This window comes from Nelusetta ayraudi, unplaced genomic scaffold (genome assembly GCF_046127955.1).
Source record: "Nelusetta ayraudi isolate G7.1 ecotype Tasmania unplaced genomic scaffold, CSIRO-AGI_Nayr_v1 ptg000120l, whole genome shotgun sequence".
Taxonomy (NCBI): domain Eukaryota; kingdom Metazoa; phylum Chordata; class Actinopteri; order Tetraodontiformes; family Monacanthidae; genus Nelusetta; species Nelusetta ayraudi.
In genome coordinates, this window is record NW_027466170.1 from 1,101,178 (window position 1) to 1,114,273 (window position 13,096).

General features: G+C 46.4%; 1 protein-coding gene across 1 annotated transcript in view; it reads left to right on the forward strand.

Annotated features, from left to right (window-relative positions):
• The window catches only part of LOC142904012 (cGMP-inhibited 3',5'-cyclic phosphodiesterase 3A-like), a 33,431-nt gene extending 26,176 nt beyond the window's left edge, over positions 1 to 7,255 (forward strand). The window contains exons 11-16 of the mRNA XM_076049942.1: positions 543 to 650; positions 1,135 to 1,334; positions 2,052 to 2,255; positions 2,392 to 2,553; positions 5,044 to 5,302; positions 5,961 to 7,255. Coding sequence (XP_075906057.1) covers positions 543 to 650; positions 1,135 to 1,334; positions 2,052 to 2,255; positions 2,392 to 2,553; positions 5,044 to 5,302; positions 5,961 to 6,322 — 1,295 coding nt within the window. The 3' untranslated portion in view covers positions 6,323 to 7,255. The remainder of the gene's footprint in view (positions 1 to 542; positions 651 to 1,134; positions 1,335 to 2,051; positions 2,256 to 2,391; positions 2,554 to 5,043; positions 5,303 to 5,960) is intronic.
• The last annotated feature ends 5,841 nt before the right edge of the window (positions 7,256 to 13,096 follow it).

Consider the following 13,096-nt stretch of genomic DNA (forward strand, 5'->3'; position numbering starts at 1 on the left):
TTTGGATGGGTAGACCTTTCCTGTAAAACCTACAGAAATAGCAACATGTATTTAATGAACCATCCACTATCCATCTAAATTAATCTCATTAATTAGAAAAATATTTTTCATTTCAGTCTTGAGCAATAATCTTCAATCATCAATGATCAAACACCAACACGTTCAGTCCCGGTGGAGTCATGCACGCTCAGCGCTGAAGTGTCCAGTAGCAACACAGCTGCCGTCCTTCAGACAGACGAGCACATGATCGCACCATTGTCATCGGCAAATTGTGGAAAAACTACCATTGCTGCTTGCTAAAGCAGGAAGTTGTCTCTGTTCGGCCTTTGTTCCCTCAGCGTAGCCAGAAAGGTCAATTACTTCCTGCCGGTTGTGTTTCTGAAAGTGATTTTGATTCAGTTCCCAGCTGTTTTTGTTAGGGTTAGGGTGAGGGTTAGGGTGAGGGTTAGGGTGAGGGTTAGGGTGAGGGTTAGGGTTAGCTACTACAACTTTGCTGTGTGTCAGTATTTATTTATTCAATATTTCTGACTTTGTCTCCTCAGACCACAATCGGGTCCACGCCACCGACGTGCTGCACGCGGTGTGGTACCTCACCACTCAGGCGGTGCCCGGCCTGCCGGCACTGCTGACAGAGAACGGGATTCACTCTGGTGAGAAGCCCCAACTGCCTCAGGCCGGGGCCTCAAAGCAGCAGATTTATGAGAAGAGGGCTCCCTCTACAGGATGAGGACTTCAACTCTTATTATTTTATTTTATGTAACTGTAAATAGTGGATTCATTCATTCTGATGCTGTAATCAGCCAGATCACATACAAAAAAGTATTTTTAGTGAACTTCTAGTTCCTAGAAGTTTTGTTGTTGGATTTTTAATTTTCAGAGCATTTGCCCTTGTGCTACAACCGAGCTGAAATTACTTGGGTTATTGGTTTCTCCCTCGTGTTGCAGCAACTTTCTTGTAAGAAACATCTTGTGAAATGAGCTTTGAAGTGCTCTCCCTTGGCCTTTGACCCTTGGCCCTGAGCGTCGACAAAGAATTCCTTTGTAGATTCATCTTTTAAACAACGCGTGCTGCAGACAGCCCTCCGCGATCGGGTCTTGAGCTGCTTTTCCTGTTTTCTCCTCCCTCCGTCTCAGACTCGGAGAACGGCATCACGCCCGGCGCGAGCGGCTTCCTGCACTCCAGGACCAACTCTGTGCAGGAGCCGGGCTACAGCTCCCTGGCCCGCCTCATCCCCGGCCTGGAGCTGATGGCTCTGTACGTGGCCGCTGCCATGCACGACTATGACCATCCGGGGAGAACCAACGCCTTTCTTGTAGCTACCAGTGCGCCTCAGGTGATCATACTCTGCTAAACGGGCGCACTTCAACCTGTTAACCTACCTCCGTGCACACTGATGTTGGGCACTGAAACCGTCCAACATCACCTGCCCACACATCGTCCATACGAGGACAGCCACTGCTAACCAATGCTAACGTTTTAGCCTTTTAACAAGGTTAAAGCTAGCTTTGATTTAGTGCGTCAAGAAGGAGCTACGATAGCTCAATTTCAGTCGTTCAGTCACTGCTTTTTGCAAGTAACTTTAAAGGGGACATTTTTGTGTTTTGTGTTCCAAATAATAATCTTCCAGCACAGAAGACAACAACAACTGGCTGGCCAGAAAGCAGCTGATGTGTTTTATTGTACACATCATCAAAAACAGAGAGTCTATCAGAGTTCATGCTGTTCCTCCTTCAACACTGTCAACTCATTATGTCTGATCTACCGCGACCATGAGGAGAATTAATTTCCGCCACGGTTTCTTCGGAGGCTGCGGAGGATGACTCATCTCATGAATGATTGATCAATCTAAATCTAGACATCTACATAATGTGCATTAACGGGCCGAGCGAGCAAGCGAGCGCACCGACAACACGGCTGCTCGGGGTTCCCGCGCGAGATGTTACGTGGGTTTTTTTTTTGTAGGAGGGGTCGCGATCAGCTCGGCGATGTCAGCCAGCCTACATGTGGTTTGCAGCCAATCGAGCGTGACGCCGTCTTGTTTCCGCCGCAGGCTCTGCTGTACAACGACCGCTCCGTCTTGGAAAACCACCACGCGGCTTCGGCGTGGAACCTCTTCATGTCCCGGCCCGAGTACAACTTCCTGGTAAACCTTGAACACGTGGAGTTCAAGCGCTTCCGCTTCTTAGTAATCGAAGCCATCCTGGCCACCGATCTCAAAAAGCACTTTGACTTCTTGGCAGAGTTCAATGCAAAGGTGAGCAGTCTTTAAAAAAGAAAAAAGGACACGTTGTGAGCTGATGCTTGATTTTGTTTTCCTCAAGATTAATCATGGGGAACATCTTTACAACTTTGCCACCAAATCTGGCTTGGCTCTGTGCTCCTCTCTCCAGGTGGGCGACGAGGGCGTGTCGGGCATCGACTGGACCAACCAGAACGACCGTCTGCTGGTGTGCCAGATGTGCATCAAGCTGGCTGACGTGAATGGACCGCTCAAGTGTAAAGAGCTGCACCTGCGCTGGACGGAGGGCATCGTCAACGAGTTCTACGAACAAGTACGCTCTCCGCTGCCGACACAGATGGGTCCTGTGAAAATAAATAATAACAATAATAATAATAAAAAAAAAACTGAAAATCTACTGAAAATATAAAGAACATTTTTATTTATTGTATTTTATTTTATTTTAGAGAGAACCTCCTATACAAGTCACAAGATGTAAGAGAATTATATACATTTATTTTAAAAAGCTAACATCATTTCTAAGTGAAAGGTCAGATGTATGCAGCAGACAGCGCCTTCCTCTGCCGAGGGGTCAGGCATCTCCACCTTTTGCAGATCGGTGTGTACGAGTGTTTTTCCTCTGGATCAGAAATAGAAACACTGCACACTCGTGTCACTCACTTTGTTAAATAGCACCTCCGTGCATGACAGCAATTGCCAACAACAAATCAGCTCGCGGCGGGTTCCCATTGGCCGTCGGCTCCGTCAGCTTCGTCGGCCGAGCCGATAAAGGTCACGGATAAATGATTACTTGCCCAGCAACGCCGTGTTGTGAGTGGCAACTCACTCAAAACGCGACTTGCGTGCTTTTATTGCGGCGATGCGACGCTCTGAGTGGTGTCCAACCGCTCGGCAGGAAAACGTTTTAAAAAGGCATGCATGCGTTTTTGTGTCACAATCAGAGTGTGTGTGTGTGTGTGTGTGTGTGTGTGTGTGTGTGTGGTATCACCAGAATCCCTCAGCAGTCAGTGAAATCACCGTCAACATTTATTTTTAGGAACATTTAATCGCGTCCTTATTTGTTTTTTGTTGTTGTTTTTTTTTTTGATAAAGGGAGCAATGACGCTGCCAAAACACAGTGTTTCACTTCACACCACTGATAATGAAGAAGAATCCCCACGCCCCGTCCCCCTCCTCTCCATCCGATCTCTCTGATTTCCGAATCTCACAACTCTGCCGTTTGTTCAATCCACACAATCGCGTTTTGATTGAGCGTCAGCGGAGACCGAGGCCACGCGTTTCTTTTTATGGCGCGCGCGCGGATGACCTAAATGAGTCGAGCCGGCACGCTCAGGTTTAGCCTCAGCTCGTCTTGTCGCGTGTCTCCCTTTTCCCGATATCGCACGTACGAGACGGATCGCGAACCGCCTTGCAGGGCCTCCGAGTAATCGTGGACAGTAATCAGCCGCAGACAGACTGGAGGCTCGAGAGAGGAGCAGCTCTAAAGGCAACTGCGCCTGGCAAGATACGCTGTATAGTGTACACAGGTGCACACAATGGATTTATGAACAATGCCGTCCAGGTTCCATGTTGCCATAGCGATATAAGTCCTTGTCGCTCAGCCGTCCAACTGAATTGCTTCACAGGACCTGCGTCATAAAAGAATAGCCAGACACGTCTGTAGCCCAATAATAGTTATAAGGAAAATAGCAGTGGCAACGACAGTGATAATAATAACGATAATAATAATGTCGCCTCAATGCAAAATGTTTGAGTCCAAACTCTGTGAAGTTTGCAGTGTTTTCTTCCTCCTCCTCCTCCTCCTCCTCCTCCACCCTTCCTGATTGACGTCTCTAAAATGAGTTCCCTCAAAGAGATGGTGCAAAAATAAGGGTTCGCTTTAGTCTATTTTTCAGCGCTGACCTTTGGCTACTTTCACACGCTGGCTTGTGGCTTCTGTATAATAATATATCTGCACTGGATGTATCCGACAAAGGCTGTGTATATATATATTTTTTTTTTCGATGCATGCTCAAAAACCACCAAGTGACCTTCCCAGTGACCATGTGGTTGTTCCTGAAAAGCATTTTCAGGAGTCAGGAGTTTTTTTTGCCAGTCTGTTTGTTTGTTTTGTTTTTCTCCTTATTTACATACCAGCGGCAACCAATCGGCCCACAAGCCCTAATAAAATTCCTGAAAGTCAGCAGGGCTGTCTCTTCGCAGGAACTGTTACCCACATCCTGATTAGCCACGTCGCTAGCAGTTTGTTGTGGGAAGTCCATCCGTTCCACCGCACGCCGTGCCCGCCGTGACGCTGCACGTCTTCCTTGTCGGCTGACTTTTGATATGGAGCGTGGTCGATGGAGCGTGGTTGCAAACAAGAAAAAGCACCTGATTGATAGGATGGCAAGGGGAGTCAGACTTGGCTGTTACATAGCGTGCCCTGCATACAGAGATAAGTCACTTATCGCTGTATCGCTGGGCGGCCTTGCAGACGCACAGATTTGGTCGTCACACCGTGCAAATCTTGGCTAACGTGATTATGGTCTGATTTTGACCTATATTCAGGAGAACGTGGCAGATGTGTTGGTGGAAGCTTCCCGTGAGGCTTAAAGTGAACTATTGACAGACCAATCTTGAAATACTACTTTCCATTCTATTATTAACCAATGTTGTGTTATGTCTATGCTATGGCTAACACATACAGCATTCCCTTTGGTCAAAGGCAGCATTGGTGGCATTCAGCTGGAGCAAATAACCTTTTCCAGCTTTGAAGCGTGATCACCATGAGTTTTTGTTCTGACCTTTCGCCGATGTTTTGTAGGGTGACGAGGAAGCCAGCTTAGGCCTTCCCATCAGCCCGTACATGGACCGCTCCGCTCCGCAGCTGGCCAAGCTACAAGAGTCCTTCATCACGCACATCGTGGGCCCCCTGTGCTCCTCCTACAACTCGGCCGCTCTGATGCCGGGACACTGGGTCGACTCGCCTGAGGCGGAGACAGAGGCGAAGGAAGGACAGGAAACGGAGGAGGAAGAGGAGGACATGGCAGAGGAGGACGCTTCGACAGGTTCCGACACCTCCCGTAGGTTTAACTCTTACTTTTAGCTGTCCGGGGCTGAGAAGTGTGCTAAAGGAGAGCCAGAAAAAAGTGTGGAAAAACAGACACATCGCACCTTCATACTGATGACTCAGCAGGATTGGCATAACGACGCTAGTATGCTAGTTTACGTGGTTAATTGCCTGTGGTAGAAAACCGACCAAGGCAGAACGTTCTAATGTGGTAAGAACATTCATTTTGGTTTTTGTTTGATAAAACTTTGACTTGACTCTCTGTTTAAAAAAATAAATAAATAAAAATAAAAATAGGGCAACAGAAGAGTTTTGTGGCCTAAATTAAGTGCAGCGCCTAATTCTCGACATTACTAATCTTGTGTGTGCTGCATTGAAGACTTCAACGGCAGTGTGGTGGTTTTGAACAAGTTAGCATGTAGATTTACATGTTTTTTTTAATTAGACAAAGAACATTTTTATTACTGCTTGAGCTTAGCTAACTAGGAGACGCATATTTATCTTGCTTTTGAAATACAGGTACAAAATGGCACCATTCCTGTCATCTGACCAGAGACATACACATCTCTTGTCTAACTTCTAACTGTTCTACCTATACACCGTCACATTTTTAATCTTTATCAGCCAAAGTCATACCCGACCTTTCTAACTGTTTGCTTTTTGTCTGGCAGAGCGAAGGCGGGAGGACACAAAAGTGAGCGGGAGGAAAGTGTTTTGCCAGATCACGCAACACCTTCTGGAAAACCACGAAATGTGGAAACGAGTGCTGGCTGCAGAGGCTCAGGAGGAGGCCCAGAAAGAAGAGCAGAACTGCATCGGCGCCGATCCAATCACGGCCATTCGCGAGGAAGAGGAGGAGCAAGCGAGCAAGGAGGAGGAGGAAGAAGAGGAGGAGGAGGAAGAGGAGGAAGAGGAGGAAGAGGAGGTGTCACCCGATGGCCTCGACAACAGGGACATGGCGGCGGCTATTGAGGAAGAGGAAATGCCGCTGCAATCAGGGACTTCGGAGGAGATCGAGGAGGAGCCCGAGTGACAATATGAAATCTTAAACCAGGAATCCCAACGATGGCGTCTATAAACATGTTTATATCTTCCCTAATTAAACTCTTGATATGGTAGCCAGCACACTCACTTTCGACACAACACTGTAGAAGATGTTTTCTGGGTAAAACGTGCCTAACAAAAGCTGGGTATGTATGGGGACGGTGGGGGTTGCAACGCACGCCCCGGTCCTAAAGACAAAAGGCGTGAGGTGAGTTTAAGACAAAACGACTTAATGGAAAAGAACTGAGTGAGCGTTGTGTTTTTATCTTGTTTGGGTTTTTTTTCTGACTGACTCTGGTGCCCACTCTTCACCCAGCTCACCTATCATGCACTGTGCGCCAGCCACACCAATCCACAGATCCAGAATCCACCAGTCAGTGAAAAAAAAAAAAAAACCCTACCCGTGGTCGGCCCAACCAAACCCGCTTGGCACACTGTGGAATCTACCTGCTTAGATGAGGATGTGCATCTTCCAAGACAATGGGATAAAAGTTTCGCGAGGGAAAAAGCTTCTGTTCCCAGGAACAGGAAGGAAGGCCCGGCTGTGGTACATTGTGCGGACATGAGCCCACGCAATGCTTCAAGAACACGCAGCGCACTCCGGCCCGTTTCCTCCCCTGCAGATAGGAAGTCTGACAAAGGGTCCCCGTTTCTTCAAAAGCTTTATTCTAGCTCAAGGAAAAATACACAAAACTGTGTTTGTTCACGCCAAACAATGTCTGCCCTCGTCTCGGCTGCTTGTTTTCTCCCCGCCTCTGGTTACACAAGTTATCCTCAGCATACCACCCACACGACACGGAACCGCTGATGTCTTCGAGAAAGACCCGCAATCGGCTCTATCGATTCAGGATGGTTTAGGTGGAGTACAAAAGGAGCAAGTGATTCCTAAAGCATTGCACCGCCAATCAACGGTCACCACCCCCGTGTTGTGAAATGAAACAATCATACTTGATTACATAAGTCCATCACGCAGGAAGACAAAAGGTGGCAATAAGGTAATTCGTAGCAAAGTGGCAAAATTAGCTGTAAGTGGAATGTCTTGAATACAACACTTGAAGTTAATTGCGCTCTTACACAACGGCCTAACAAAGACTGGGGGTTACTTCAGCACTCAAGGTTAATGTGGAGTAGCGGAAAAGCGCATGGCAGGAAGGACAATCACAGTGAATAGAGACGTATTAGGGAACATAATTTTTGTGCAGCAGCAGCAGCAGCAGCAAGGAGAGCCCAAGACCCCCAGAACAGACCCGGCGAAAATGCTTCAGCGGACGTAGCCAAAGTTGTAAACGTAGTTCATACGATGTTGCAAAAAAGGTGGAAATTAATTGGAAACGTCTGAATTTTAGGATATTTCAAGTTGTAGCAAGTAGATTCTTCAGGTCCATTCATGACGTGCTCACATTCACAATGGCTTAGGTCAGACGCAAAGGTGTAATTCAGGTTTTACTGTGAAGGGGGCACTGTTATGCACTCATTATTATACCCAAACCCAAACCCAAACCCAGGCCCAGATCCTCATGTCAGAATCACCCGAAACATGACCAGGCTCATGTTTTCAGAAACCTTCAGAAAATAACAACCACAAAATGCCAAACAGGTGCACGCCTCCATCCTCGTGGTTTATTGTATTTATTTTTCACTGGTATGCCACACTGATGGCATAGCCTCTGTGGCTTAAGAGCTTGCGCCGGTGATCTCTCTTTGATGTCCTCGGAGACTCAGATTGGTGTTGATGGAACAGAAAGTGTGAACAAGCGGTGCCGCCCCAGTAATGAGGCTCAGCCCGAGACGAGTGGGAGGAAAAACAGCCTTTTAGATGACTTGTAGCTCCTCATGAATGGTCATGGAGATCCCAGCCCTCCAGCCCTCCCCTAAGAGGGTTAGGGGAGGGCTCCCTCTCAGCTAATGCAGATTCATAATCATGTGATCGCCCTGCAGCAAAGTGCATGCAGGGGAGCAGAGGAAGCGCTCTTTCAGCTCTATCCTCGAGCCAATAAGTCCCTCTGTTGCAGATATTTTCAATAAGAAGTGCAATGTGAACTAGATCGCTTCATCGGACTCCTCGTGGCTTTTTTATGGCATTACGCTGAGACTTAGGAGTTGAGAATGGACTTCCGTCAGTAGGGCGTGTCAGTGTGGAGCAAATTCTCCAAGGTAATTTGCACTCGAGCGACGCATTTGTTTCCCCCCAAAGCTTCGGAGCAATTGGGTGAGTGTTAGCGTGAGAGCTGCCGGGGATTGATCACTGATCTGCCAAGGTTTGGCAAGTCCCAGACTGTCAGAATCCCCCCCCCCTGCAGGGGACATGTTGCTGATTAGCACCTGAGACGCTTTACCGAGTAATCGCTCCAGCGGGGCCCTCGCTTGTGTGTGGATGCCGTCTTTTTAGCAACAGGACTTTACTGTGACCTAATTCCGCCACTCGTAGTTTTGTGCGACAATTAATCACGTCCAAATCCCCAACTCTCCCACCTCCCACCCAAGCTGTATCCGTTGCACCCTCGTGCACATGGCCCGTTGTGCAAGCGGAGGGCTTACTGGTGCAATGTAAGTCCCTCCGCTGCTCGCTCATGGAAACGTGTCGTTGAACTGTGAGAAAAACACACACAAAAAAGTTAGGTTAATGCTGACTGTGGCTCAAACTGCGTGTCTGTGTTCAGCCTTGATTTTATTTCTCGTAGTCTTTTTTTTGTGATTCCAACTCAATGTAGCAGACACTCCAGACCAAAAACTGCCGACTCCCAAGTTTGACGTAGCACGGCGCATCCATGAAGCAATTCATTAATATTTAATCTGTGAACAGACAGCATCGCACACTGTAAAGAGACGTCTTTTGGACCGTGTTGCATTTGTAGCAGATACAAGGAAATCTCTCAGAGGTCCTGAACCAAATGTCTTCCATAGCAGCAGCAGCAGGACCAAATCACCCACCACACACCAGCCTTACACACACACACACACACACACACACAGATGCACGCATGCATGTCGGTCATGTGTTGAGCATTTCTGAAACTCAAGACCAATCCAGACCGTAAGCCTCCTGCTCACAGCAGACGTGTGAGCGCACATGAATGGGCGTGGAAATACCCGGCGTGCGGTGTGCAGATAATGCCTGGTTTGAGTCCCACAGCACCATGGGTGCTCTAGCGTAGCATGCTATTTACCGTCAGGCTTGGTTCGACATCTGGATAATGGGTTTGGGCTGGAAGTCAACAGTCTGACGTGTAACTACAGGTAATCGGCCTTTGTTAGTGATGCGTTATGTGACGCTACTTGTTCTTCAATTCAAACAGGGAAGTCGCGAGGTTGTCAACTGAACCATGTCAATTTGTTCAGACCGCTGGTCCCCTCTGTCTTTTTACTGCACACTCAAACTTTTGCCAACCAAAGAAACTCAGCATATTTCTTTTCTCCAAGATTTGCACAAAATTAGTAATTTTTTGCATATTCCAATGTTGCATTTTCATCAGATCTCGAACCTGGCGAGAGGGTGGGGGTGTAGGACTTGTGTACGCTGTTAAAGATGTCAGTATGGTCAGAGATGCAACCAAGCAGCGGACTTCATTGTCTCCGCTGTTCATGCGCAGACGGACCGGAGTTCTCGGTGTGGTTTTGTTGTCGCTGCCACATACGGGCTGTGCTGGGGAACTCTGGACCGATCACACCAGTATCATCACTTCTCCCACCGAGTCATCGTAATTCCACGCAAGCAAGGCGTCACTCTTTCTTTCATACAAATGGGTCACTTATAAATAGGTCATTGACAATAAACCATGAGGCTTTTGAATGAAGATACAGATCCCAGTCCAGTTTATGAAGAGACCATCTCCGGTCAGAGGCTGCTGACAGTTGGCAGACAAACATGCTCATCAGTTAATCTGTCTCTGGAGCAACTGGACTTCTTGTATTGGCTCCACCAACCATAGGACAAACATTATTTAGCAAACATTATCTTGGCTATACAGAGTGTGCTGTCTATCCCCAAGGGAGGCTGAATGCTCAACCTGCAATTAGCAACGTCCCACTTCCAAGCAGCATGCCGTCAATTATTATACTGCCGTTTAGCATCATTCAGCGGCGTGTGTATTGATGGCAGCTGTCATTATCGCAACAGGAGTCTCCTTTGGTGAGAAATAGCAGTGATGGACAATTTTAAAAAGACAATTTGATCATAAGAAAATGATTTATTTAAATTAGAACACTTGCTAACAAGCAAATACTGGGATACCAAAATGAACGGCCACATGTGTAACATTTAGTGGGATCTAGCGATCTAATACGTATCTATGTATAAATGTATTTCTATTCAGTCACTCAAACATTAAGAGCCAGTATGTTTTTATTCACATAAGGTGCAGGTGCCCTTGGACAGAGGTGGCCATTTGTCACTTTTCTACAGTTTTCTTATTTATTTATTTAATTCCTCTCACTTCAACATTTGAGATCAGGTGGGACATCAGACAGCTGGGGATTAACATCGGTGAAGTTCAGTCCTTGCTGGCATTTCCAGACGAGATGCTGAAATCACCTGGTTCCTGGGGGAGGGTCAATGAAACTACCCATCCAACTGCTCTTTTTTTACTTTGTTTTTGTTTTTCTGTTAATTGCTGCAGCCAAAGTGCCAGTGTGACCACAGGCCTAACACACAGTAGATGACATACATTTTCTTCCTTTCTTTCTTTACGTTAGATTCTGCTAAATCTTCCACACTGGGTCTTTAATGGGGACACTTTACCAGCCTGCAACTGTAGCTTCAATTAAGTCCAACATGTCTAAAAAAAAAAAAAAAAAAAAAAAAAGAAGGCACAAGGACGCTCAGTCTGCTCCTCGCACCTGATTGGCCCTCTGCTGTTACATACCAAAATCCAAGGTGTCCATTCGTTGTGCTCCTGTGACGACCGAGAACACGACGTCGCACACACAATGCAACGTCGTGCAGCCTGAAGCAAAACCTCAGGCTGCATCACACGGCGAGACGAGACAAGACAGACTGTTACCATCAATGCCCCCCCCCCCCCCCAAACCTCACCCTGCACCCTACACCCTCCGCCTCAGCCCACCCACACTCCCCCACCTCACGACCCCCACCCTCCCCAACATCCAACGCTGCCTTGTAAACAAGCACTACAATGGAACTGCTCCGCTCGCGCTCTCGGAGCCCTCGTGTACTTCCTTCAGCAGGTTTCAACCAAAACAAAAACAAAACAAACAAAAAAAAACTTCCCCCGTCTTCTTCGAGTGTTTGTTGTTCCAGTCATTTTCAAAAAAAGAAAAAACAACAACGAAAGAAGCCGTCAGCTTGGCCTCCTGTGCCATAGCTTTTTCACTTGTGTGTGTTTCTCTGACACATTGTCTGACTGCTCTGTCTGTCTGTCTGTCTGTCTGTCTGTCTGTCTGTCCGTCATCTCCGCTCGTGAAGGAAACCAAAACAAATGTATTTTTTGTTTGTTTTTGTCGCGTTGAAAAAGCAGGACAAAGAGGGACGGTCGTATTCTGTACCGACGAAGGCGCTTCACAAGACTTCTAATATCTTGCACCTAACACATGTAGCAATACCTACAGGAAGAGGGGGGGAAACGTTGTGTGACTCACCAGTATTTGTCCTAGTGGATTATACGATGTTTTATTTCTAGATATCTCTGTTTGACTTTGTATAAATATAAATATATAAATACATGCTGTACAGATTCAAAGTATATTATGACAAGAAAATGGAAGGAAAAAAAAAAACAACTTTTAGAAAAAAAAATATTTATTTTTACTGTTTTCTAATTTAGACACAATACTGTAGCTCCTCTATTGCCAGACTTACTGGAAGTGCCTCTTGATAATGTATTACAAAGTAACTATACAATATATTGGGATTATTAGACCCCGTCACTAGCAGAGCAGTGTTGATGTTGTAATGTGAACATTGTTGAATAATAAGATTTATAAAATGCTGCACACGTCTGTCCCGTTTTCTGGTCTGTGTTCTTCCGACACTTGGCACAAACACGCAAATCCTGCAGTAAACTGTACTTGTACTTGTACCTGATTGAGGTATAATGAGGTCGTGCACTTTATCGCGGTATTGGAGTTGTGAATTCCGCTGGGATTTGTTCCACTTATCAATGAGGTGAAAAGCCCATTGACAGCAGAACTACCCTGCTATTTTTCCTGTCACTTCAGCAGCAGCTAGCAACATGCTACAGGTGCAAATAGACGATGCTCCCTCTGTAAGGTTAGTGTCCCAGCTAGATATGATTTATTGAATACGTTTTCTCAGTGACGTGTGTAACGTCTACGACTGCTAAGTCTATCTGTCTATGGTCTTTAACTGCTAAGTGTTCCAAAAGATTAATCGCTATATACGGTTTTGCTAAATTGCACAATTTTTGGTGGAGGCCAGCAAATTGCTAAGCAAAATGTTTTAGGGATTAAGAGAGCGAGATTTGACAAAGGAGTCGCTCATTTCTAAATGTACATTCACCCCCATTCGTGTGGCGATTAAATAAAGCGCTACTGTAACTTGTGTAATCCCTGCTTTCAGGCAATGAAAAACACTCCCTTTAATAAAATCTAGCGAAGCCCTTTGACCCTGCAGGGGTTTCCTGCAGGGTCAAAGGGCGCGGAAAGCTTAATCTGATTCTCTAGCCAGTGTTCCGCTTCCTGCTGAATTAGTTATGCCTGTTCACGAACAGAGACAGCACAGATAATACAATGTCTGCAAAGTCATGAGATATTGTGTTGTATAGGTCAAAAGGAATGACCTGTATGA